Genomic DNA, 27,750 nt, shown 5'->3' on the forward strand with positions numbered 1-27,750 from the left:
CCGTCCGCCGTGCGGGCAGGCGCGGCGGGGCGGGCGCGGGGGGGGCCTGAGGCGCGGGGGTCGGGCGGCGGCGGGGCGGGTGGCCGCGGGCCCCGGTGTCTCGGCGGAGGGGCGGGAGGTTCGCCGGGCGGGCGCTGCCGCGATGCCGCTCTTCGCCCCCAACCCCTTCGAGCAGGACGTGGGTGAGCGAGTGGGACGGTGTGTGTGTGTGGGGGGGAGGGTATGGGAGGCCGGGCGGCGGCGGTTGGGCCCGGCGGTTGTGGAGCGGCCTCCACCTCCCCTCCGCAGCGGGATCCTGAGGGAGAAACAACAGCGGCGGCTGGGGGTGGAAGCTGGGCCCCGGGGCTTCCCGCCACCAAGCTCTGAGGGAAAACCGGTGTGTGAGGGGATCCCGGGAGCCCCGCCCGCCCTCTTGGGTCTCGGTCAGCGTCGTGGCCTCGGTAGAGAAACGGCTGCGGCAGCCGCCGAGGCTCGCTGGTCCCGTGTGCGCTCAGCGGTTTAAGGAATGGGGTTTTGGGGGCCCGTTGTGCTTTAACTGCGAAAGTTTTTTACAGCCTGTCTTTGAGATGTTTTGTCATCTCCTGCTTGTCATAGTGCGTTGCTCCGTTTGCTCGGTGAGGTGGTGTGTTGAGTTCGTTTTGGCGAACTCGGGAGTGAGAAGCAGCAGTGTCCGTAGGATACGATTTTTATGCCTGTTTCTGTATCTGATACTAGGGCAGCGTCTTAGAGGCTGATTTGAGGGCATCGAGCTAAGCCAGAGCTGGCATTTCTTCCCATTACAAAACCATGAGGCAACTTTGGCTGGAATTGGTGCTAGCGACAGGATGAAGATGACTCAGTTGTTTTGGTTTGTGTTTCTGCTCTGCCTCGTGCTTTCTTCAGCATCGAACTTGTTATGTGTGTTGCTTTTTTAAGTTTTTTTTTGTTAATGTTTTTTACCTTGTGTTTTTTCTTTAAACAATGTACATTCTGAATTGAAGCACTAGAAAAAGCAATTAAATTGAGCTAGGTACCAGCATCATATTTCTCATTACACTGGAATCTTAGGTAAGGGAAGCATTCAGCATTCTTGGGGTTTTTGTCAAGGCTGGGGAAGGATACAGGTGGAAGAGGTTGTTGTGAGTGCTTCTATTATCACACTAGCTCTTTTTTTTGTTGAGTATAAGTTGCCCTGTTTTCTTAATGTGTCTGCAAAGTCTGTGTAACAGAATCATTCCCTTTCTTCTTCATCTTCTGACAAACCACTGTGAGATCTTTTTAATGTTGGCCTATGATTGAAATGAAGGTAGAAACTTCCCAGACCAGATACATATACACCAGTTATTTTGAATACTTTGTGGAGTTTCATGTGTGTTTTGCCAGACCCATCTTTCACATGGCTGAAACTAATGTATTTGCACAAGTGAAGACTTCTTGAACTGGTGAGTCTCACAGCTGTGCAGAATTCAGTGGTAAACCTAAACGCTTCAAGAACTTTCAGACTGTAGCACTTCAAAAGTGGCCGTCTGTTCACTTGCAGTTCCTTAAATTTTGTCTGTATATACTAAGTGTAACCATCTGCACTTATAGTTAAACAAGTGCAACAAACTGTGAATTTTGAAGCTAAATCCTACAGTCCTTTGGCAGTAAAAATGTTTGCCATTAGGAGCTTTTTAAAAATATATTCTTCTATTGTAAAATAGACTGACCAGAATACCAGATTATCAAATATGGATAGTCAGTACTTGAACTTGAAATATTTATGTGTTTGTTCACGCTGTTGATATATATCTGTCAAGGAGTTAACTTTTTTTACATTTTATTGTCTTTTTCATTTAAAAAAAATTGTACATACTGAGGAAATAGTTGAGCCCAGCTACTGGCAAGGAGAGATCCCTTTCCATGGTCCCATCCACCCAGTGTTTTTTTCTTTTTGATTCACCATTGAGCTGATTCAACTCTTTTTGGCAGAAAACTAATTTTCCAGAAAAAAGTATTTGGCTTGTGAGTTGGATTATCTGTGAAGGTGACAAATTTGGAAGCTTGGTGACTTGAATCTGCTCAGCAAAGGCTGTGAAATTGTGCTGAAAGAGAGGAGCAGGACACCCCTGCAAAGGTCAACGGGAAGACCAGGACCCCGCTCTTGTTGGCAGCCAGCAGTGGGGTCGATCCAGCTCTCTCTTCAGACCGTACATCCAGTACTGCTCTTTCCTTAGGGCACTTTTAGAGAATGTAGGTAAACACGCTTTTGCTTCACCACAGCTGGTTTTGTTTCCTTGGTTCTAAACCTGTCTGTTTGCTTTTCAGCAGAGCTGCGCAGAGTCTTAACCAAAGCAGATGCCAAGGAATTGCTTTGTATGTAGTTGCAGTGTTGCAAGGTTAACCTGTGGAATGGTCTTTGGAGCAGTGTGGTTTCTTTCATCTGTTTTTCTTATTGAGAGCATACTCCAAAATTTCAGTTTTTCAGAGTGTTAAAAGTTTTTTAATTTCCTGTCTAAATCTATTCGTAGTTAGTTCATGTGCGTTTGCTGTTTTCCCAGCATTGTCCTTCCTCTTAAATAACCTTCACCTCTTCTGTAGTTGCTCCTTCAGAAGAGAACAAGCCTTTTCCCTTTCATCTTTTGTTTAGTTAGCCTTCCTTCGTGAGATTGTTGACATGATCAAGGGAGTAGGAAGTATTTTTCTGTGTAGCTTGACTGGCATCCAGAATTGTACACCATATCATGGATTGCTGATAACTTGTATGATATCATTTCATGTTTCCTTGTGCTTTGCTGAAATGTTTACCTGCCGTGTTTCATTCTGGGATTGGATTTGCCTTTTGGTGGCTGCTTTACTGTGAAGGCCTGTGTCCTCTTCTGCTAGAACTTCGTGTATTTGGCGTTCTCCTCTTGTTTCCAATTGCTGAGCACTTCGTTTCTAGGAGGATCTTTTATTGACTCTGTTTGAATTTGCATTTAGTCCTATTGTTACCTTTTCTACCCAATCCAGTCCTCAAGGGTTTACATTTCCCCTTACATTATATGTTAGTCTTTCCTGTTATTGACAATACTTTCTGACTTTCCTCTAGCTTCCCTACAAGACCCTTACCCTTGCTGTCAGTCTCAGGCAGGATATATTAATACTGATTTCAGGACTGATTTTTGAGGCATTTGGGGAGTAAATTCTCCCCACCCTCATTAGTGTGCTTTATGTTACTTGTAGAGTGATCCAAGAACTATAGCTAATAACTTACTCATGGCACCCTACGGAATGTTTCTCTGCGATTTGAACAGACAACTGATGTTAGATTATCTTTGCTAAGATGTCCTTGCCTAGAAGAGTAGGTGCTTTTTGTTACAGTTCATCGTGTTGCCCCTTCATTTCTCAGTCTGTAATAATTTTTGTTTTCAGTGTTTGTTCTAAAGTCTTGCAGATGTTTGAGGACAAGCTAATTGGGGCTTTTTTGGGTGCTGCTTGGCTGTTTCTTTTTCTTTTTCACTTCTTTAAATGGAGGGACTGTGTTTTCCTGTCCTCAGTTTGTGGCTTTACATTGATTTGGCTGATTAAAATTCCTGAATTCTAAGCCTGCAATTTTATGGCATTTCTTCCTCATTTCTGAGATTACTGCTGGTCTGCTCCCCCACCCTTTCCTTGATTATTTTTTAATGTATCACAGCCTCATTTTTTTGTTTGTTTGTTTTTTATTATGTTATGATGGATGTTTTGTTATATAATATGTGACTGTTGGTAACTTTCGTTTTGGTGCTTTCCAGCCCCTACAGTACAAGTCTCTGTTAATGCCTCCCTAGTCTTTTCAGTGTTTTTCTTGTAGTTTGCAGATTGACTGACAAATGGAATTGTTTGCATTAAAGTTACTGGCCAATTGACTTAATGAAACAAAATGTCAAACTTGCTTTTTAAGCAGAAATTGTATTTTAGAAGGCCTTCTCACTGAACTGGATTTACATTGCAGAATGTTATTTTAACATTCCACTTTAAGTTATTTTAGAATGTAATGTTCAGAGTGACATGAATAGGGTTTAGCTGCTCCCTGGGATTGTTACAAGCAGGGTTGCCTTTTCAGCAATGACAAAGTGAACCATGCAGTGTTACTGGAAATGCAAGTCATATGACTACAGTGTCATCATGTCTATAATCACTAATTAAATCAAAGCTAGAATTTTCTAATTTGGGTATAGAGGCAAGAAAAACAAATGAAGGTGCATGGGATTGAATTTCTTCTTTTCATCTACATGATTCTGCTTTATCTTCTGAAAAACAATAGTCTGGAGCAGTCCTCATTTTTTTTTTTATTTTTCACTTTTCATATATGAACTTTTGTTTTTACATACTTAGAATGGGTTTGTGTGAAAGTTGAAATATTTATGTGCAGAGAAGATTTTATTTCAGATGTCTTCGGGGGACAAATCAGTCTCTAGAAAATCTTTATCTTGGTGATCAAAGTATTTAGCAAATGCCATACCAAATTGAAAAGTTCTTTGTGCTAAATCCACGCTTGAGTGCTTTTGTCTCCGTTTCTAGCATTAAAAATTGACACAGGTGGGAAAAAATGTTCTAGTATTTTTGTGTTTTTAAACTGACATGTTATTTGGCGTTGTTGGCAAGCGTGGCTCAAGGGAATTCAGGACTGAAATAACAAAATATTTTGCAAGTTTGAAGGTTATATGTGCTAGGTGGCATAGAGGTAGAGCTGTCATCAGACCAGGATGGCTGATTTCGCTGTCGGATGCTAATGTCATATGTTAAACAGGATCTAGATTTCCAGCAGAAGCAGTCAGTGAGAGGTTTGTGTTGTGGAACAACATGATACGCTCTTGGTAGGAACCAAAGTGTCACGTTGGTTACCTTGGCAGAGATTTCTGTAGAATGTTTGGGGTGCCCAGATTGTTCTTGGGGAATTCAGGGGGGCTGTGAGGCTCTTGCAATTCCCTTTCTTTTCTTCCTTTTTTGTGTTCATATAGGCGTTTTAAGATTCCCTCAGTTATTCGTGCCATTTTCCTTGCTTCTTGCCATTGTGAAATAGATCCGAACACATCTGCAGAATTCTCAGCGTTGTGTTTGAAGTGGGCAGTGTTGCTTTTGTATTTGCAAACCCGAGGGATCCCCGTGCTGGTTGTGCGTTGCTGAAAATGCAGCAGGCCTCGAGAGGTGCTGAACGAAAGCTGCGAGGTGTGGAGGCTGCGAGCTCTGCCTCCCGCTTCCAGGCCTGCAAGAGCGAGTGTGCAGTAGCACGTTTCGTTCTGAATGCAGATCTGGGACACTTTGACATTATGCCAGGATCTTTAGAGACTGAGGATTTGATGTTTGAAAAGATGTAAACAGGGGTGCTTTTAAGGACTGCCATGTGTTTCCCGGTTGCAGTCCTCATAGTTTGTTGTTTTGTTTTAGATTTTTTTTTTCCTCTGTCTTTCGGTGTTATTTGCATGTATTACCCCCATCCTTTTCTTGTGAAAAAGGAGAAGAGGAATAGTGTAGTTAGGCTGGAAAGGATGACGTTCAGCTTTCAGATGGGCCATCCTTTTGGATGTTGTGTGGTAGAGGGAGGGCCCTGAAGCGCTTGACTTTAGTGTGTGGTGGTAAAGCATTACTTTCTTTTCTGGAGGAGCTGGTGACAGTGTTTGAAGGCAGTAGCTTGACAAGCATTTCTTCTTTTGGCAGTAATATCAGTAAACTGTTCCCATCCCCTTCCCAGCTGCTCATTTTAGCGCTATCTCTCTTGTGTTGGCATAGTTTTTCATGCAGCTGCATGGCAAATCAGATCAGGGAACTGGTCCAGTTAAAAAATGATTAATTTTGTTTTTAATTCTTGGTGGGTTTTTAAAAATACACCAAGCAGCAATTAAAAAAAAAAGTGTATTTTGCTTTTATCATTATTTCTATAAAAGTAAGCTCAAGCCTAGTGATCCCTCATTAATTGGAGGACTACAGAGTATAAGTCATAGCAGTTTTTTTTTTTAAAGTTTATATTCTCTTAGCATTGAAAAAAATCTTGGAAAATGCATCCTCCCACATCTGTTTCTTCTGATCAAAGTCCATGTTTCAGCATCTGTGAAGTAGTTATCCTTCAAGATCATTCTTCAGTTGGCACTCATGTTAAGCAAAATAACAGATGCTCTTAAATTTGTCATGCTGCCGGGGAAGAAAACCTCAAAAAGTTGTAAGAGTTTGCCGTAGGGCAGCCTGCATATTCTCGCCAGGACCACGTCTGCGCCTCGAACGGGCGGCGTAGATACAAGAGGAGGGAGTTGGCATTTGACACGCCGCCATGTACGAGCGGGAGCTGTGAGTAGGTGGTGCTAAGCGTTATAGTAGCTGTGCTCCTCTTCAAGGTGTAGAAGGTGTGGAGTTGAAAACTTCTCAGTGATGCCTGTTGGCAGTGGAAGAGTTGAGCAGGAGAGCATGGGACATCTTCTGTCGTGACAGGCAAAGGGGACTGAGATTTCCTCTAAGGGTCCAGGAAAATTCGATATATCCTCTGGCAAGTGCTTTTGAGTCTTTTGTAGAGGACAGAAGTGACACCAGCGTCTCCGTACCGAACACTGTAAGGAGAGGAGAGCTGTTGGTGGGTCCTGGCAGGCTGAAGGAGCTGGAGCCCCGTGGAACTGCACCACTGCGCTTGTTTAACCATGCTCCTTACCTGGAACTCTTGGGATCTTTTTTTTGGCTACATGGCAGCATGTACAAAGTGAGGTGCTTGATTTCGCAGTGTGTATGCTGCAGGGTCAGTTTACAAGCTTGCATTGGACAGGCTTGTATACAATCAAAGTAATTTTAAATTTCCTACATATTTTTATATCCGAGTACCTGTTTCAGTTTGTTTCTGTGCTGTGGTGTTTTAGAAGAGAGCACTTTTTACCAGCGAATCGGACAGGTGTGTCCTCTCAAAGCATCTTATATGTATTTTGTGGGTGCAGTTATGTTTCTTTAGATAACTTCTCCAAAAGTAAATTACCTAATTTGATTTGCTTCCCGTTTTAAAAGGAGAGTAGCGGAGGGAGAGAGAAGGGAGTGTAGAAGGAGGAAAGTTTGGAGGTCTGGGTTTGGGCATGTGGAGCATATGAAACAATAAACAAATCTTACACGCACGGTAATACCTGTCTTGAGGCTTCCTTCACTCCCAGCGCCCACCCGTGTCGCAGCACCCCCGTGTCCCAGCTGGGCTCACACCCTCTGGAGTCACTGGGCGTTGCTGGGAGCTGTGGAGCCCGAGCGCGGCGTTGCTCGTTGCTGTTGGCGGTGTTTTATGGTTCAGAAGACTCAGATGTGAAACACAACCTCACTTTTTCTTATCTTCCATGCCGTTTTGTTGACCTACTGCCATCTCTTGCTGCTTACTGTTAGCTGCTGCTTCTCCGCTCGTGGAAGAGGGGGACTTGTGGAAAGAGGCACCTCTAAAATATTCCAGGAATTTCAGAAGGGAGATAGATTTCAGGTCAGGCTGACACCAGACAGTGCTATCAAATGATGTGCCCAGTCTGTTTTATAGACATCGGTGCTCCTAGTCATTGGAGGGCTGGCTCTGTGTGCCCAGCTGATGGCTGCTGCCAGTTGATGAGATGGAATAATTTGACAAGTTTTGATGGGAGGATTCACACCTCTGGGGATGGAGACCTGCAAGGCAATGCTTTTAAAAAGCAATTTTAGCTGGCAGAATTTCATAGGAAACACCAGGTTGAAATTGTGTGCACCAAACATGGCATTATGCTGTTCTTCCATGGTTGTTCAGAACTTCGTACACATATCCAGGAAATGTGCAAGTAGGGGTTGTTTCAGTTTGAATTTTTTTTTTTTTTTTTAAATAAATTGAATGTTAAAGTGTTTAAAATTGCAAGCACTCGTTTATTTTCAAGAACAAGTAATGAATTTTATGTTAGTGCCCTAAAACTATTGATGCCCTTAAAATTTAATTAAATGATTATGTCCTTTCCAGGTAAGATTTTAAGAAGGTTTGTGCTGTAGGACCAGGCTTTCAACACAGTACTTGCTTTCCTGAAATAGTTAGTCTAAGCTTGTGAAGGTAATTTATGGCCAAAATGGCAAATTTCTGTTCCTCCTTGGTCTGCTTTTACATCTGTAACAAAAGGGGTTTAGGGGCACTGTTGGCTGCTATGCTTGCCTTTTCTTTGTGGAAGCCATTCTGCTGAGCTAGCCCACGTATTGTTGCAACTTTTAACTGCAAAACTATGTAGTGAAGCTGATTATCAGAGAGGATGCTTAATTGCACACATGAAATTATGTTTATCCTGCAGTAGCATTGCTGTCAGCAAACCTTGTAATTTTGGAACAGCTGCTACCACAGAGCACTATCGCATTAATAGTGAGTGACCATTGTGTTCTGCTTTAATCTACTAAATAGTCTTTAAAATATTCTGTCCCAAAGGGATTTAGTGGCTTCTCTTACCAGAGTACATTCTGTAAAAGTACTGATTGTGATACTGCCAGGTTATGAAGTGCGTTCTGATGGGATTAATATATAACATAAAAATCTAAAAGCACTTACCTTTGAATTAAAATACTGAATTGTCAGGTTAAAATTAAATCATCAGGCAGTAAGTGCAATGTAAATAATATTTAATTTGCTGTTTATAAGCTATTTTAATAGAACTGTAATACTTACATGTGAATAAAATAACATGGCTCTACTAAAAACTTGAAAGCAAAATTAAACAACATTAAACCTCATCAGTTAATATATAGAATTAAATGTTGGAAATATTAAGTATACGTTCTTTTGATAGAGCAGTTTCTTTTTGTTGCCTCTTTCCGTGTTTTTATTAATCTTTCCATGCCATTTGTTTATCTCAACACGTGCTGTGGTGTTTAGGTTTCCTGAGATTTTTTTTTTTTTGGAACATCCATGTGAAATATTTAATGGAATGCAAATGTTAGAAGACCTTGATCAAACTCTAAACTAGGGCAATGACTTAAGCCTGGAGTAACTAAACAACCTGTACAGAAGCAGTTTCTCTTTCATAATTTGCAACATTATAGTTCAGGAGTTGTTTCTATTTTTGGAACTTTTAAATACTTACCAGATCTGTGCTGAAAACTGTACGTAACACTTAACAAGATAGCAAGAACTAGTGCTAATCTGTAGAAGACACTGGCTCTCAGTATTTTGTATGTGGAGTCTCCTTTTTTGGTGTGGCTGAGAAAGTGTGTGTTGACTAGAATCTGAACTCAGTAGGGCATTACACTTAATCAATCTTGTTTTTCTTTATAGAAAAAGCTACAAATGAATGTAACACCAGCGAGAACTGGGGTCTTATTATGGATATATGTGACAAAGTTGGAAGTACTCCTAATGGGTAAGCTATATCTCCGCATTACAACGTGTAACTTCATGTTCATGGGATGAAGAATACTGTTTCAGAGAGAGCATGTCTCAAAAAGCTCAGCGTAGTCAGCTGTGCAAAACCTGCTGTCAATCTGACACTTCTGCAAGCTCTACAAATATATGTAGTTGGCTTTAAAACTCTTTGAAAGAAATGTTCCAACAGGATTTCTAGTAGAGCAATTTGTGTATGCTGAGTGCCTTCCAATTTTGAGGGAATTTTGCACAGTAGACCAAGTTATTCATATTTAGTGGTATTGAATAAATTTTGAGAAGCGACTGTGCCAATAGGAAAAAGTGAACTAGTTCCTTTGCAGAAAATTATCTAGCTAGGACAGTTAGCTATTTATGATGAGAAATTTGTCTGTGTTTCTTCATTAGGAAGAATTGGACTGATGGAGGAGAAAAGGGGGAAAAATGGGGATCAAAACACAGATCGATTTGAATCAGTTAGCCTGAGTGGTAATACTGAAACACAGGTGGTAGGTCAGTGATCCCGTAATGATCAAAAGTACTTGCTGAATTTTAAGGTAACCTTTTTGAGTGATAACATGGTTTAAATTTTGAAATATACCTGAATTAGTGCATAGGCTGAATTCTTAAGTGATCTTAGAATTTTTATCAGTTATATGTAATGTTTAAGATTACTACACTGAGAAAGTTTGGGGTTTTTTATTTATTAATTACTTCCTACAGGGAATAATAGCAAGTCTATTCAATCTGGGAATCTTTAGTCCTGAAGGAAAAAAGTGTAGAATGTCCTTTGAGTCCTTTATTAAAAATCTATTTTATTTTTTCTCAGTGCCAAAAGACTTTTGTGGAGGGAGCTGTTTTAAATCGACTTGCTTTGGAAGGGGGGATATAAAAAAATTTAGGTTGAGTTTGTTGTTTTTTATTTACACATGCAAAATACAGAACTATATATATAAAATACATAATTAAAACTTAATATTTATTTTTGGATATACAATAAAATCCTAAATTACTAATTTTAAAAGCTGCTACTGCTAGCCCATTTTACTTCAATTTTGTATAGTTTTTTTCCCTCCTGCCCTTCACTAAGAGCCATCTTCTGAAAAGAATAAATACTGTTGCCTACCCTTAAATAAATATATAGCTTAACAACAAATACATTGACTTTGTTGGATTGTTTGTATATTAACTACAACCAAACATACTCAGTGTTAGGACTGAACCCATACTTCTCTCGCTATGTGTACATCACTCAGTAACTTAGAGCAATAGGGCTGGAGTAGTAAAGCAGAGCAGTTGGTGCTGAGGGCACTGCATCCATCCTGTCTGCAGCTCATTTTGTTGTTTGTTTGGGTTTTTTGTTTGTTTTTTTTTTTTTTTTTTTTTCCCCCTGTTCAGAACAGCTTTAATCTCTTCTTCTAAGATTAATAACCACCCCAGCATTGGTGTAAAGTCATCTGCAGATCCTGTCACTGGCTCTGCCTCTCATGGCTCCTTGAGAGGTTGGAGCACACTTGGTGTGCACAGAGGAGCTCCTGGCTTAGTTTCTTCCGAGAGGAAATAAATTTGCGTGCATGGAACTCCACTGTGAACTACACATGTAACGTGTGGGAATGATCAGAAAATTTGTTTCAAAACTGAAGTGCAAATATAGATGCAGTTTACACACAGTGCATTAAAATGGTCATCTTTTGAAACAGAACAAAACATTGAAACGAAAATCTTTTTTAACGTTAACTGTGGAACAGTTTTGGTTTCATTTCTGCTCAGGCTTTTTTTTTTTTTAAGCTTTGCCTAAGGTTGCAATTCCACGATGACTTCGGCAGGAGAGAGAATTTGTGATGAAGAGGCTTGTCAGATATTTCCTCAAGCCCCTTGTGCGATGGATTCCTGGTGAATCTGATCTTGGCAGAGACCTGGCTGAAAACTGTTGTGCTCAGTTTTCAGCTGGATCAGTTTTTTCCTGCATCAGTTCCTTGATCCAGGCCCTGCGTGCCTGCTAAAGCCTCACTCAGGAAGGGAAGGGGTCTGCGTTGCTGTAGGAAGGGGCGGTGGGTGTTTGGCCCGTTCCTTTCATCAGTGGCTTTCGCTTGTGCCTGCCTGACGCGAGCGGGGAGCCAGAGCCTTAGTGGTGAAGAGCACAGGTTGTTCGAGCTGAGATCGGTAGGTGACATGGAGAAACGCAGCCTCGCGGGGACATGTCTGTGCCTGGGTAATACAGCAGCTCAGGTATACTGCAAGTGGGACTGCTTGTAAAGATACTGCATCGGCACTTCACACAGATTTCGTGTTCTTAGCAGGTTCAGAATAACAGTGTTTAGTGAAGCCTTACATATGCCTCAGCCCGTTTAGCTGGTGTAGGCCATTAATGCTCATTTTAAGTATGGAACTCCTTAGTAGAGTAACATTTAGAGTGCTAATCATTATTCTGTACTTACCTCAGATTTTGCTGAAACAAATTATAAAATCTTTGTGTCCTTAGTGTCTTGGAAATGGGATCCAAGAGCTGACAACCTGTAAGCACGATTTTTAACTTAAATCCAGAGAGACCCTTTACGGTAGCCAGTAAAATAACCATTTATTTAATCATCGCTGCTTCTCATTCTTTTGTTTTATGTAGACGTTTCTTTCATTGCCTCTTTCAAATCCATTTCTTCAACTTAATGGCAATTGCTCCCTTTATGACCTGTCAGCAGTTTTATGGAAATTAATACAAAATGCTGTAAAATGTGTAAAAATGGAGTCTCTTCCAATCCAATACACATGTAAGAACAAACAAGTTATTAAATATTTCTTCCAGACTAGCTCAGGGAAAAGTTTAGGTTAGGTTAGGTTACGTTTTTTGTTCAATAGACTCAGTTTTGTTTGCATATCCAACTTGACTATTTGATATCATCTTTTCCACAGATTGTGTCAGTCACATTTATCACTAATAGTTTCTTTGTTCCTTTTTCAGAGCAAAAGATTGCCTTAAAGCCATCATGAAGAGAGTAAATCATAAAGTTCCCCATGTGGCTTTGCAAGCACTTACAGTGAGTAGACAATTTTGAAAAAACTTGGTATTCTTTTATGCAGTATAGCTATTAAAAGTGTACTGATCAATTCATTCCTTTATATATCTTCTCTGGAAGTCAGTGAGAGTCTACATGCTGAACAGAGGATTATATTTAACTCTTTATGTATGCTTTTATTTTTCATTATTTTAATTGTTGTCGTATATTTTCACAATTGTATTTCTGTTGTCAGCTTTTAGGAGCCTGTGTGTCAAACTGTGGAAAAATATTTCACTTAGAAGTATGTTCTCGTGATTTTGCTAGTGAAGCTCGAGGTATAATAAATAAGGTAAGTTTCTATAACCTTAAGTACCAGGGGAGGATTATTTTGGTAACTGCTTTGTCTCAGCATAGCAAAGAATTGGCAAAACTAATGTTCTAGTTAATACACGTTTGCTAGTTTTGGTGCAATTGCAGATACTGCTGGCTGGTTTATCACTGAAATTCATGTACTTTAATTTTTTACTGTGAATCTGTAACGTATAAAAGAAGTGTCAGGCTGATAATACCTACTCCAGATCCTTACAAAATTACGTGAGCGATTTTAATTAAAATCTGTGACTCTTCCTAAGCTCAATTAATTTGATAATGGCGAAGGCAGCTTTTCTTGAAGAGGTTTTTATGTGGCTTGCATGAAATTCATGGGCTGAATTGCAAAGGCAAAACTGTGAGAAAGTTAAACTGCGTTTCTACAAGGAACAGGATAAAATCGTCAGTCAACTTTATTAGTTTCCAGAGATTCTCAGAATGCTGAATGAGAGGAGGTAACCAAGAAAGGAAGACCTAAATGGTTAGGGTCAAGCAGCTGATAGGTTCTAAATCTGGATGTAATGAATTGAATAAGCAGAAACAGCTTTCCCCTAATTTCTGCTCCAGTGAAGACAAAAATGGCTAATGGGTTAAAAAGAAGCTAGTCTTCAAATATGTGGGAGGCCTGGAATCATCAGAGGTGGAGCAAAGCAATTAAGGAAACTAATAAAATTGCTGGGAAGCAAAATGAGTTCACAGCTCTTGTGTTTCTTGCTTTGTATGGAAAAATAGGTCTTAAAGTCCTCCCCTTTGTTCTCATTAGCCATGGTCCGTTCTGAAACAAGCATTGACCTTCATGGTCTGACAGCACTTGTGGACGTAAAAGCAAACCTTTAATCCCATTGAAGAATGGATTACTGGAGCGTAATTTATTTTGTTTATGGGAAATACTTATGTTTTACCCACGTCCCTGGCCCACTTGGAGGAATAATCTTCTGAGGGCAGATAAAATTGTAATTTCTCCCTTTTCTCCAAAAGCAAATTAGTTCAGACAAATGTAACGAATGTCTTTGTGCTGACACTGAGCCTATCCAGCTAGGTCTCTTCTTTCAATTAAATGTGTGTTTGAGCCCATACTCAGCGTTCTTGCTGTTCAGCTTATGTTTGCATGTGAGGCACAGGCTTACAGTGTGATCTGAACTACACTCAGATGAGAAGTCTTGGCCGTGCTTTGCATTTGGGCACTCCCAGGCTCTTGTCCAGTCAAGCCAAGTGAAAAACTTGTAGGGGAGCCCAGCAGCCCCAGAACCCTTCTTCACCAGCAAGTATCCGAGGTTAATTTGGATGCTTCAGGTTCAGACCTACAGTCTTTTCATCCACTGTGAACAAAACCAGACAGATTATGGAGTCTGAAGTGCTTTGGTCCATGTTTTACCCTCGTAACGTTGGCATGACCTTCACGTATATTAGCTGCTCTATTGAAGAGTTGCTTTTTTGCTCCAATAAATTTTTTAAGGCTATTGCATGATTACAGGGTTAACAGCAGCTGATGTTTAATGTTACTGAGCTATACTCTGAAGGGTATTCTTTAGCCTTATAGTAGAGTAATACATGACTCTGACCTACTTTTCTGAAGGTGGATTGTCACTTTGGGTGAGGTTGTTAGCACATAAAATTTGCAGCGCTGAATTAAATCAGTGGTCCTAGGTGAATTTAGAGTAGCCATAAATCCTGCGTATGAGGGTGGAGCTGTAGAGACTCTTTCACATGAGAGGCTGGAGAAGAATGTGGGAGCCAGAGGAATTGCAGGCAGAGCATGAACTTGATCTTGGTTTGCCCCCACTCCAAGCAAATATCTTCCTTTACCAGACTGCGTCCCTGCACCTCGGTTCCAAATTCAGGAGTTAATAGTGTAAACTGTCCCATGAGCTGGGTGGCACTGTACGTAATGCGTAATTTCTTTTTGTGAGAGAATCTGAATCAAGGAGACATACGTACATATATATACAGAGATGGCACAAATATCAGGTTTTTGTGAGATCCTGTCACCTGAGAAGTCAACAGGGAGAAGTGTGTTCTGGCATCTGAGGAGAAGAGAGCAGAGGTCATAAAAAGTAGGAAAGGTATATTGTCTTTTAGGAAAAGACAGTATCTTATGTTAGACCATCATACGTGGTTGGGAGGGGAATAACAATGCAATTAGAAGTAATGAAGAGAAAATTGAGGTAAAATGGAGGGTAACTAATATAGAGGTGCTGAAAAGTTGGGTAAGTGTGGTAGATAGCCTGAATTTCTCTAAAGCTATTGGGGTGGAAACACGCCTGACATTTGAAAAGTCAAGAAGTTTGTCAGTCTTTTTCCTTAACCATTCTTTAACGACCTAAAGTTGACTCCAGGCAAATAACAGCAGTGTAGGTAGGTGAGCTGCCTGTGAGATCTAAGCTTTGTCTTCGCAAAAGAATTTGCCTCTGGGGATTGCTGTAAGGATGGATGGAGCCCTGATTACCAAACAACTGTTTATTTTTAAGAATCACGGAAATCTGAACTACCTGCAGTCTGTTGCTGCACTGGGGTAACAGTGTTGGAAACTGTGACGCCAGCTTTCCAGTGAAAGGATGATGCTCCAGGAGCTAAGCATGTTATCTGTGATGCCAAAATCAGTGTATAAAAGACCATATAATCTAGGCTCTGTTTTTCAAATTCTCTTAATCAAGACAATTAATTATTATTAAGGATATTTCTAGTAAAATGGTTTTGGTAACAAAGTTCTACTGAGAGGGATCAACTCTTTCTGTTTGTTTTGAGGTACAGGCATCCCCTTTTTATGTGATTTTTGTCTTCCAGGCCCATCCAAAAGTGTGTGAGAAGCTAAAAGCTCTCATGGTGGAGTGGTCAGAAGAATTTCAGAAAGACCCACAGTGTAGCTTAATATCTGCAACTATTAAGTCTTTAAAAGAAGAAGGTGTAACTTTTCCTGCAGCTGGATCACAGGTAAAAGCGGATTTGGGATACCTGGTGCTGTTAGGTTCACTGTTCTGGTGGTGAACAAAATTAAAAGCTGTCCAAATGAGCTCTTTTGTGCTTTTGATCAGAGGAGAGAAGGATCCTTGTTCTAGTTTGGTTGCCTCCTTATGCTGAGGTTCACTTCTATTCATTCTCCTTTTTTATGACCTTGACTTTTTAAGAAAAATCAGAACAAACTAAAGGCTATTTCACGATGCCCTTATGAGATGTTTCATTTTAGACTGTTTGTTCCTTCCAGTCAGTTTTAGAGCATCATTGAGCTGTCACCACCTCAAATCGAAGCAATTCTACACCCACACTTTGTACTTGGTGTTTCATGGTTCGAATTGCTGACTTGGAGCACATACCTTCATTTTTCTTCACAGAGCCTCACAAAACAAAGGGCATTATCTGGCATGGAGACACCTGTGAAGATGATCTGTGCTGTGCTTTCTTTTTCTTTTTCTGAGTCCCCATTTCTTGTTCATGCAGTTCTCTGACCCTGTCAGGAATTGTCCTGGCTCTGCAGTAGGTGAGGTGCTCCGATCCCTAACCTCACCCCTTGTATTTTACTTCTGGTGGTGTATTATGCCTAATCTTCTAGCTGGCAGGTACGATGGCAGGTGGTTTTTTTCCTATGTTTTATTATTGAGGTTTCTAAATACTTTTGTGTTAATTATGAGTCGGGTGAAGATCAGTCCTGAAAATTAGAATTGCAGCTTCTATTCTGTATTCCTTAAATAAAGTTTACTTTTCTCTGTATTAAACAGAGGCTTTTTTTTTTACTTTTACAATCTTTCTTTCCTCCACAAAGATGTTTTCACTTCTAAATCTAGGATATGTGTTAAAACATATGGCAAAAACATGGAAGATCTAGAGTACTGGCAATCAATTACACTTCCTTCCCTACAAATACATGTAAAAACATCAAGATGTCATTTTATCTCGTACACTTCTCTTCAAACAAGCAAAGCTGAGGTTTATTAGTACTTGGTACACTTGTACAGAATTGTTTTCTAGGACCGTTGATAAGTCCTAGACACGGCTAGTGTCTGAAACTGGGTTCTTCATTCCTGGTACGTGTGGGAAGACTTCCCTTTCAGAATGAAAACTCTTAAGAATGATTTCACTGTGCTGTTATGGAGACTTGTATATTTAAGTCAGCGGCTCCCACCTTGATGCACATTTGCTCTTCCTACCTCTTGTCCCACCAGCAGATAGAGGGTGGCTTTTTGCTCCGATACAGAGAGAGATCTCCCTTTTCAGCAAGTCCAGCTGCTGCTTCGTAACTTCGGTCTTTGCAGATGTCGGATTCCAAAGAGCTTTTCTTCCCTTTAGAAGGGAGGACTGGAGGAGTGGAGGACAAAGGTGGAAAGAGTAGTCATTTAATGAGTAGTCTTACTTTAATAAATGAGACTAAAATAATTATTTAAATGAGGTCAGTTATTTAAATTAGATCTGATTATTTATTTTACTTTGTTCCTTGCTGAAAACAAAATAAAACCTGGTTGAGATTCTGAAGAGTGGTAATTTTTTCCTCCAGTAGCTCATCTTGATTCAGTGATGAAATGCTACAGTAAGGCAGCTAACCCAGGAACAATTGATTACTATTTTTTTTAAATATATCAATATAGAGCTTTCTTTTTCCTTTGTAACCTTCACTTACCCTGTTGTTAATACATTTGCAGGCTACCACAAATGCTTCTAAGAATGGTGCATCATTAAGTAAGAACAAAGAAGATGAAGATATAGCTAAAGGTAAATTGCTATTCACAGCCTTGGGTTAGACTTGTGCTCTAGAAGTTTTGTGAAAATGCACAGAAATAGGAAGTTGTACTCTCTTCTGCTGCACCGAATTGAAATAAGGGTGCAGCAGGTTGGCACTCAATACACTGTGGCATTCAAAATGGTACGAAGGGGTTTTCCTCGGGGAGGAGGATTTGGGGTAAGATGTATTCTTCCCCATCACAGAGCCATTAGCATTGTTTTGTGATGGCTTTTTCTCCACAGAGCTTGGTCTCTTCCCTTCTTCACCCCCACATTTTATTTTAGCCTTTATCTTGATGCTTGAAAAAAATCAGAACATTTTAAATGTTTTATTCTTTCTCTTTCTTGGATATAGTTACTGTTGTTCAAGTGTCATAGTGAAGAATTTATCAGTATTTATGATCATGCTGTTGATGCTACTGACATTAGTAGTGTGTGTGCTGCTTCAAGGAGTGGGCTCTATCACAAAAAGCAGAGGGTTTTTTAAATGTTTGATAACTTGTGCATGATTATGTCCCGTCTTTTAATCCTGTTGCAGGGTAAAGCTGTTGAAATGTGAAATACGGCTAGTAGTTTGGAGCAAAGATTTAAATTTTAAGTATTAGAGGAGCAGATACAAATTAAGGTTATAATATAACAATAATTTTCTATTTATTTTTACTAGGAAGGCAAACTGTCTTTGTATACAGGGATAAAACATTTTTTTTTCCCCTCCCGCCTTCTAATTGTAGCTATCGAATTGTCTTTGCAAGAGCAAAAACAGCAACAAATGGAAACTAAATCCTTGTACCCATCTGCAGAAATTCAGCAAAACAATCAGAACTCCAGGAAGGTGCGAGCTCTGTATGACTTTGAAGCTGTCGAGGACAATGAGCTCACCTTTAAAAGTGGAGAAATTATTTTTGTTTTGGATGACAGGTATAATACACTTCAATGAAGGTTTCTTTATTCCAGAACTGTTGTTTTCTTAGGACACCAAATGTTTCCTTTGATGCTTTTTTCCCCGCAGAAATGTATATTGTCACTGGCCTCCCTCACATCCATTTATCTTCCACTGTTCTTTCCCTCCTCCCAAGTTTTTGGCCTCAGGTCATTTTTGGTGCAGGGATAACCTCACTGTATTATGTTGGGTATTCCATTCTGTGGCGTAGGTCCGATTTGTTTGTAGCTGTTAAGATAAATGTTAGTTGGTTGTAACATATGTCATAAGAGTATACATATGCATTACAGTGCTAAATTCCAGCTACTTCCAGAAATTGTTAAATCTCTGGCTGTCAAGCATCACATTTGCTAAGAATAAAACTGAAGAAAAAAATACTTAAGATAATTATTGTTAGCACTGTTGTCCCAGTGACAGCCAAGAAGCAGAACTTCTTTCCTGCTAATGCTGTCCTAATTTAATAGACCGTGACTGATATTTCTAATGTTAGTCCCCATTTGTATACTTCTTGTTAACCTTTGGGTGAAGCTCTATTGGGCTATCATCCAATCAATCTAAAAATCGAAGACTATTGTTAAGTTTTGGGTGATTGCTACTGAATGATTTTACTTCCCCTGATTCCTCTTCTCCCCTGCCAGCTCCTGTTTTTGGCTTTGCTGCTAGGCTGCTAATCTCTACAAATGTTCTCCTTTGCCTTTATTATTGGATACGCAGGGGAAACAGTGTATTAGATATCACAGGTTTTCTGTCAAAAGCCCAAAATATTGCTGACACGAAGCATTAATGTTCAGAGTTTTGTAATACAGCTTTATTTCCCCAGTGACACCAATTGGTGGAAGGGTGAAAATCATAGAGGAGTAGGACTGTTTCCATCTAATTTTGTGACTTCTGACTTAACTGTGGAACCTGAGGCAGGTAAGTTAGCTACTAAAAGCTGACAGTTTATTTTAGAAGGGTGGGCTTATGGTGGAAGTACTGATGAGCCCATCACCAAAATAATTCCCTGAAATCAGCCCAAGGAAAGACTTGAGAGAGAAAACCTGCCCATGTTTCAAACAAGCAAGCGTATACCACTGGTGTAGCTCACTTTAATAGTTCATATCTTCTGATTCTCTTCTAAGTTGTTACCATTTTCCTGTTACAGAAATTCAGTTCAATTTACCATAATTATGTCAGCAACATATTACATATGAATCCAGTAATTTGCCATTTAAAAATGTCAAAGTCTCTCTACAGACATCAGACCTAGTATGGAATAACATTCATACCCATGTCAGTGGTTTGTAAGAATCACATTGTTAGCTTTATTCATGCTCATGATACCAAAATAAGTGTTAACACGACTTGGCTGAAAGTAACTGTACATGTGTTGGAGGTGTTGTTAGATGCCAATATGACTCAAGAGTCTTTCCCTTGCTGGGCCTAGGTTCATAATCAGACTAACAGCCCAAAGGAAGCAGCTTGTCAGAAAGTTTTCTAGGCAAACCCATTTTCCTTTCTCCAGCAGCTAGGTGCATCACTGCTTAAAGTACTCATTCAGATTTCTCTCTCATTACAAGCTCTGATGGCAAGCAAGGAGAAAAATGTGTATTTGAAGTTAGCATAGTAACACAGCTGCAGAAAATAAACTAATGTCTGTTCTTTCAGCAGCTGTGGATAAAAATTCTGTTCCTGAGGATACCACAGAAGAAATTAAGAAGGCAGAACCTGAGCCGGTCTATATAGATGAGGTATGCAGTCACTTTCAATTTAAAAAACTGCTGAGAATTTACATTGGTTGAAACATTCTTTTGTTACTGAATGTTAGTGGATAATGCTTTCTATATAAAGAACTTTTAAATTTGAAAATTAAAACAGTCTCTGCTTGCCATGCTTCAGAAATAACTGTTCTTAATCTTCTCTTCACCTTTCAGGATAAGATGGATAAAACACTGCAGGTACTTCAGAGTATAGATCCTACAGATTTAAAGCTTGATTCTCCAGATCTTCTAGACTCAGAAGGTACTTTGAGCTCTAAGTTAGCTAGGGCTTTTTTATTTCCTCTTCCAATTATCTTTTCTGGTTTGAGCTGGTAATTCTTTTGGGTTTATTTTAAGCTTAGAGAAACCGTGGTCAGTGCTAATAGTGTGCTGTAGAATAGCTTATTTCACAGTGGGATCGTGGGGCTGTATGTGTAACTCTAAATTTTCTAATAGTTGCCAAGCCAACTCCATGTTTAGGAGAGTAATTTGCGTAACTTCCAGCTAGTGTACGATGCCTGGTCCTTGCAAGATCCATCCACCTACTAAAACTCCGCTTGAAATAAGCAATTAATTTTGGGTCAAAATTTCTTCAAAATACTGCTGGCTAGAAAGGGAGAGGAAGTTGAGTTCACTTAAGAGCTAACGAGTTCAAGGTGTGTGATAACAATTGAGTGTACATTAAAAAAGGAGTGGTCCTAGAATGAAAAAAGTGAAGGTACCGGAAGCTCTGCGGTACAGCAGACCTAGATGGAGTCATTGGCAGTCCAGACTGGATATTCCAGTAGCAGATGAAAGTCATAAATCTTGCACAGTGCAAGCAGAAATGCAAAGTTTTCTGTATTTTTCGTTAGTAGTCTTTCGTTTGAGAGGGTAGAGGGAAAGAGGAGAGAGGATGACAAAGCAGAATAGCCAGAGTAGTTTTCCTGTCTTTGGGCTGGGGGAATGGGATACACATGACAACTAGGTGCACTCTCCAATTTTGTATGCTATTTTAGTGTACTTGGATAAAGTGGGTTTTGGCTGCTTTTAAACTTACAATGGTGCAAGACACTAACTATCTTGACACTTTTGTTTTTGCAGATATTTGTCAACAGATGGGTCCAATGATAGATGAAAAACTAGAAGAGATAGATAGGTGAGCCATAACGTAGCTTCTGTGTTACTTATTGCAATTTACTTTAAATAGTGCAGTTTTATTATTTTTTTTTTCAGTACTTTCTCTTTCATCTCCCAAGCTAGAAAAACTTGCAAGAAAAAAATGTAAAGGTAGAATTGTCAAAATTTCTAATGCTTAGGTACTGAAATCCCAGTGTGTGTACCGAGATTTGATTACAGCTCTCCAGAATTGACTGCATAAGTTACTGGGAGCATTTTATATTAGCGCTTTTTGACTGTAGCCTTTTGCAGTCTGTCTGGAGCTTGGTATTTTCGGTCTGCTGCTGAGTGTCCTCCATGACAGGAAAATCTATTCGATGCTATCTTCACCTCTTGCCACTCAGACCCCTTGGGCTATTTGAGGGTGAAAAGGTAACTAACACCTGTGGAGTGGCTTGCCTTATTGCAGCTAGGGAAGAATAGTTGTTCACCATTTGGACTCTCCTTCAGGTCCCACTGCTGTAAGAAACAGAATAGTGTAAGAAACAGAATGGCAATTTTACCATATAGATGTGTAAGAAATTTACCATCTACCTTTTAGTTTGTTTTGGTTTGTTTTTTTCTTGCATATTCAAAACTGTTTAATAAACTACTCTTCTTTTTTACCATCTAGCACTAGATGTTAAAGAAACTTAGTGTTTGCATATATTTGTTTTGAAACAGAAAACATTCAGAATTATCTGAATTGAATGTGAAAGTTCTAGAAGCTCTGGAGCTCTATAACAAACTGATGAATGAAACACCAATGTATTCAGCCTACTCAAAACTCCACCATCCCGCACAATACCCACCTACATCTTCTGGTGTTTCAGTGCAGGTCAGTCTCCCTTTCTGGAAATAGAGACTTTCCTAATATAGATTTCTATTTAAAAAGATGACAGCAAAAATGAAGTGTACGCTTTCTTGCTAGCCTACGAACAATCTGACATTGCCTGGTGACTTTTTATAGCCTTTCGAATAAAATACCATTTCCCCACTAGAACAGAGTACTTCAATCTGGAGTTACCTGCTTGTACAGTACGATATAGTTGTTAATTTTGCTCTACTTAACAGAAAGATACGGTATTGAAAATACTAAAGGATGCTTCCATGATTAGTTTTTTACAGTTAAAATTGTGTGTTTCAGCACCTTGGTGGATATTCTTGCTGTGAGTCATGTCCTCAGTCTTAAAGTACAACGTTACCTTCTTATCTAATAGTGGAGATGTGAGTGAACTTTAATATTAGTGCATTAATCACGAATGCAGTGTACTACTTCTAAATATAGAAACACTAGTCTGGTTTTAGCTCTTTTTTTCCCTTAAGAAATGAACATGCTGTATTAGGGGGTGTAGTTGCTCAAAACTGGTTTACAGTATCTCTAATGTGCCATATTGATGTTTAAAAAAACCAAAAACAAAACAACAAAATAGAGGTAAGAGAGACTTGAAAGATCCTTTTTGGAGAAAGCATAGAATGGGTGTTTTTACTTTAAGTTAATTTTACTTGAATGTTAATTGTTCAGTGGGAAAAGAATAGTTGCCATAGCAACTGCTAGATCTGAAAATATGTCAGTTAAAAGTAATTCCGTGTCCTTAACTCCTGGTAACGATGGAAAATCCATTATATTTGGAGGTTAAAAAGTGATTTAAGCCAAAAGGCAACTGGAGTTTACTATTTCTCCCAAGATGCATGCTTCCAGCGGTGAAAAATCCAAGATAATGCTAACGGTGCTGAGCTTAGCCTAGTTTCTTGGTACAAAACCATCTATTCCTTCAGCGTCAGTAGACTATCCACAGTCCAAAACCAACGCGCAGCATAGCCTGCAGAAGCCCAGGCGTGTCACACCACCTGTTCTATGTGAATTTTGAGTAAAGACACGGATTATCTTAAACAAGAAATGGAAGAAACTAAAGTTTGTGCTTTCCTTTTGTGTTACAGTCTTAGAATAGGTTTTCGTTTCCAACATGTGTTAAATAACAAACTTCGTATGGTGCTCATCTTCCTACTCGGTGCATCAGAATACGTAAGGATTGAGCTTTTTAAAGACAAGGCAAAGTAGAGAGAAAGAAATAAGGTTTCTGGGAGGGGCAGAGGTTTGGTATGTGATAGAAAAGGTTCTTCCTTCAGATATTAGGCACTGTGACCTTGCTAGCAGTGCATTTCTGAAAAGGTACCTTCTGCTGAAATAAAGGGTGCCCATTTAAAACGCGGTACAAGAAGTTACCAGTTTTGGTTTTAGAACCATGTCAAAAAAATGAACTGTTGTTCATTCAGCCTTTGAACCCTAACGCATTTGTTCTTTGTAGGGGCATTCTGTGCCACATTTGCTGCTACTTAATTGAAAATAAAAGGTACACAGCGTTGTTGCTTTTTTTTTTTTTTTTTTTAATTACAGTCATATCCTGTACAGCCACCTAGTGGAAACTACATGATCCAGGGTGTTCACCAAGTCACCATTTCCCCGGGTTATAGCCTCGGACCGGATCAGATGGGGCAGTTGAGGTCTCTGCCTCAAAGTATAAATTCTTCTGGAGCAACTCAGGCAGCTCAAGCTGCCTATTTAAGGTATCGCTTCAGCAAACTGTTAAATCACCTTCTTCCTGATGGTAACTTTACTGCTTTGTCCAGAGGTCGTGTGTTCTTGGGATATTTGCAATAACACGTAAAACTGTTTGATCATTTTGAAAATACACGGATCACTTTTGGACTAAGCAGTATCCTTCCTTGCAGATCTGCTTATCAGATGAATGGGCCTTAGCTTGTCAGAATTGGATTTGTTTTGTTTTGTTACAGCCCAGGACCGGATTCCGTGTTAAACCAGACGTATGTGAACCAGAACGCCGGCCTTCCGTCAGCTGCCAGCACAGCTGCTTACACCCAGCAGCAGATGGGGATGTCGGTGGATATGTCCGCTTACCAGAACAATACATCAAGTTTGGCTCAAGGACCAGGTTATCCCGTGGCCGTTCCTGCTCATTCCGTTCTACAGCAACAAACAAACTACCATCAACAGCCGCTCCTTTAAAACCAAACCAGCACATATTTCTGAATTAATGCATAAAGGTTGCCTGACCTAACGATTTTTATGAATACCTGTCACAGATATCAAAATACATTTTCCTTTTAAATAACCCGACTTACTGCATTAGAGTGATGCAGAGTAAAGATATGCATCAGACCTGATTGTTAAGCATTTGCATACAGATAGCTTGAACTAGAGTAGCTGATGGTTTAAAATAATTTCTGATTACTTTGAGCCCTTATCTCAGCGCTTTCAAGAAACACCACTTGTGAATCTTAACTTAAAAGATTGTCCAAAAATAATTTTCCTTTAAATGTGTTTCCGAAAACTTGAGGATGCTTAATCACTGTTATGTGTTGCTCTCGTTATGCATTGCCTCCTCCGGTATCTTACTCTAATCCTTCTATCCAAGTGGCTTTAGAGAACCTCCGCTGACGTAGACAGCACCACCTCGCTGCGCTGCTGTAGTGAGCTTTACAGTGTGACGTGCGCTGCGTAACAGGAACGACTGCCCGAGTTCAGCAGATGAGAGCTGGAGGAGAAAATGATTTGATGTTATGACAGTGAGGACCACGTACCTACAGAAATAGGAGAAAGGAGGTTTTTACAGTACTGCCTATTAGATTTTCAGAAACTGTTGCAGAGAACTTCTGATGTGTTTCTCTTGAAGAAAACGGGTGGGGTTTTGCTAGAACTTGCTTGTGGCTCTTGGCAGAGGTGGTACTGCAAGCACAAGCCTGCTTTGCAAGAGCAGGCAAGGGATGCTCCCAGCTGACTATGTGGGCACTCTCTGGAGACGAGGGGCTGAGCCAGAAGCTTGGACTGAATCTCTTTTCCTTTTTGGATGCATTGAGAAGTGAAGGAGTATTGTAGTTCCTTGTGGTAAAGGAGGGGGCTCAAGGATGTTTGAGGCTTCTTAAGTCTCCGAGAATCATCTTTGCTTCCTTTCCAGCGGGGAGCGGAGCGGAACAGGAATTGTGTTTATGGGACCAGGGGGCTCTTGCCTCTTGGATTTCCTTTCTCTGCCACCATTCCGTCTCCTACAGTCAGAGAAACTCTAGAACCATTAGGAAAAGGTGTACGTAGCACACTGTCTGCATAGGCACAATGCACGTGCTTTGTGACTGGGATTGTGCTCCTCGTTTAATACAAGGAGCGGTTGCATATTGAAAATGACAGACGTGTCTTTTAGAAAAGGAATTGCCTTGGAACTGTGGAAGCGCAGCATTTGGTGGCTAAGAAAAGAAATCAGAGATTTTCCTCCCTGATGCACTTTTTTAATGGGTGGGGTTTGTACAAGAGGAGCAGATGAGCTGAATTATGTTTCAGGAACGTGGGATTTCTTTCTTTTATTGTTTCAACCGCTGGGGGACAAAAAAAAAAAATCACTATTTACCTACTCACTTTAGCATAGTCATACCTATTTTAGCAATTTTATCATGAGTAGTAGTCTTTAAATTGGGAAAATAATGGAAGCAAATCACTGATAAAAACATCTTGATTAATCGCATGAAACTCCCAAATGTCTAAATAAGTATGTTTGGTGTATAAATTTTCTACCAAATGAGAACTATCAGATTATAGACTGTTGTCGAGTAATGAAAACCACCCTTTGCTCCGCACCACCTCCATTTCTTTTACATTGTATTTAATTATTTAGTATCATGACCTTATTCATTTGCGGCCTTATGCTTATGCAATAAGTTATTCAGGACCTGCTCTTTAAATAATTTTTTAATTTAAACTTGTGCAATTGGAAGGAAGCCTTTGTCTTTCCTTTTGACGTGACTTTAATTTGTCTTTATCCCTTCCCCTTGAAGTAGTTTAGTATAAATAACACATTGCAATACTGAAGTATTTTGATGACATGTTCCTTGCATTCTTCAAGAAGAATAATTAATTTCAATGCTGCTGTTCAAAATTCTTATCGTTTGGAGATTTCTTTTTTTGTGAGAGCGTACTTTGTTCCAAGTTGGTATGTAGTTAAACTAAACCTTGCTATCAGTTACATAGATTGTCCGTGTTTGTTAGTCAATTGGGATTAAGGGAGGTATTTTTATTGCATTCAAAACTTTGGTCCACAGAAATATTGAGTATCTTAAATGGAGATGGCTAGACAGATGTGATTTGATTATGTTCAGTTAATTATTAAATATAAATACTGTATATACTCATTTGTCTGAGATTTTTCTACACAGCTCCATATATGCATACTGTTAAAGCCTGAAATTTTATAAAAGCGGGATTTGTCATTCTGTCATCTCTTGTATTCCTAATTCTGTGATATGCAACTTGTAGATAGTGTAAATTAATTTAATTATTAAAACAGTGTATTTAGAGGGTTTTGGTGTTAATAGGATCTGTTTTTTTCTCTTCATACTTCTATACATTATCATATTTATTTTTAAGGCCTGATTGTAACTGAACATGCTGCCAAAGGATTTATCTAACTTCAGATTTCTACATTAGGTTTCTACCTACTGTTTTATATCAGGAATCAATGGTAGATAACTTCTGCTTTTTCATATAAACTCTTAATGGTTAACATAGAAATTTGTGCAACTTTATAATGAGAGTTTTATTGTAATATATTTGTTTCATGAGTGTTGAAAGTATCAATACTAGATAAATCTTCTTCTAGTATGAGTTGGCAACCTATTATGTCTAAGTTCTAGTCAGCTGAAAGCAACAATTGAATTTGTCTGTAATAGCACCATGCAGAGACGTGTTTTGAGAAACTGTGGTTGTTCATCCAGCCTTGATGTGACAAATGCATTGTCTATTTAATTTGGTACAGAAATTACAATGTAAAAAAAATCAGATTGTTTCCGTAACAAGTAAACCTTAAAAATAATGTTCTGTGTTCATTTTACTTCTGGTTTTGTTCGTAGATGTTCATGGACTCGTGGAACAGTGTAATTCATTTGAAGGCTGTCCCTTAGAAAGGAGAGCTGAGCGGGACGTGGATGCAGCTGCAATCTCTTACAGGAATTATTTTCTGATAGGAAGATACTTTTGTTCTTATTTTTATCTATGCATTTTTTCTAAGAAATAATAGGCACTACTCTTGCTTACACTGAACACTGTGATGTGTCTGTTGAATGAATAACTTCTTAGAATTTATGGCTCTTGCCAGTTAAATTTTACATGAAGCTGACTCAAACTGTTTTGAATTGGTGGGGGAAAAAAAAAAAAAAAATGAAAAATGAAGGAAAGGAAATAGAGCTGTGGCAGGTTCTGAGCTTTCGCAGCTCTGCTCCCTTCAGCGGCACCGTAACTTCTCCTGGTGGGCCAGCGAGCTGCCTGGCCACCCGCGGGTGGCACGCCTGAGCTCTGAACTCCCACCAGGGTCCTACTCCTCTCTGGTCTGGGGTTTGAGGTGACACTCAGCTGGCTCATAGATGGATCACAGGTCTTACAGAAAATTATCTTCGAGAGTTTGCAGTATTAAGAATAGGGGATCTGTTTTATTGGAATATCCATTTGGCCTCCTGTCTGCAATACATGTGCATTGCCTTGTGTGAATAAAACAAAGTTTGTTTAACAAA

At 39.7% G+C, this 27,750-nt stretch overlaps 1 protein-coding gene across 4 annotated transcripts; it reads left to right on the top strand.

Annotated features, from left to right (window-relative positions):
* Positions 1-40: 40 nt before the first annotated feature.
* STAM2 (signal transducing adaptor molecule 2) lies at positions 41-27,750 on the top strand. 4 transcript variants are annotated; one of them, XM_032987066.2, is made up of 14 exons: positions 41-182; positions 9,206-9,290; positions 12,246-12,321; positions 12,536-12,631; positions 15,436-15,582; positions 17,283-17,352; positions 18,093-18,279; positions 19,122-19,216; positions 19,949-20,031; positions 20,215-20,302; positions 21,124-21,178; positions 21,862-22,015; positions 23,576-23,745; positions 23,974-27,750. In XM_032987066.2, exons 1-14 carry the CDS (start codon positions 143-145, stop codon positions 24,203-24,205), a joined length of 1,578 nt encoding a protein of 525 aa, XP_032842957.2. In that variant the 5' UTR covers positions 41-142; the 3' UTR covers positions 24,206-27,750. The 4 variants fall into 4 exon arrangements, with proteins under 4 accessions (XP_032842957.2, XP_032842959.2, XP_032842955.1 ...); XM_032987068.2 differs by having other exon boundaries at positions 19,952-20,031; XM_032987064.2 differs by lacking the exon at positions 41-182 and adding an exon at positions 1,266-1,421.

The sequence above is a fragment of the Tyto alba genome, unplaced genomic scaffold (assembly GCF_018691265.1).
Source record: "Tyto alba isolate M040663 unplaced genomic scaffold, T.alba_DEE_v4.0 Super-Scaffold_7, whole genome shotgun sequence".
In the NCBI taxonomy this organism is placed as follows: domain Eukaryota; kingdom Metazoa; phylum Chordata; class Aves; order Strigiformes; family Tytonidae; genus Tyto; species Tyto alba.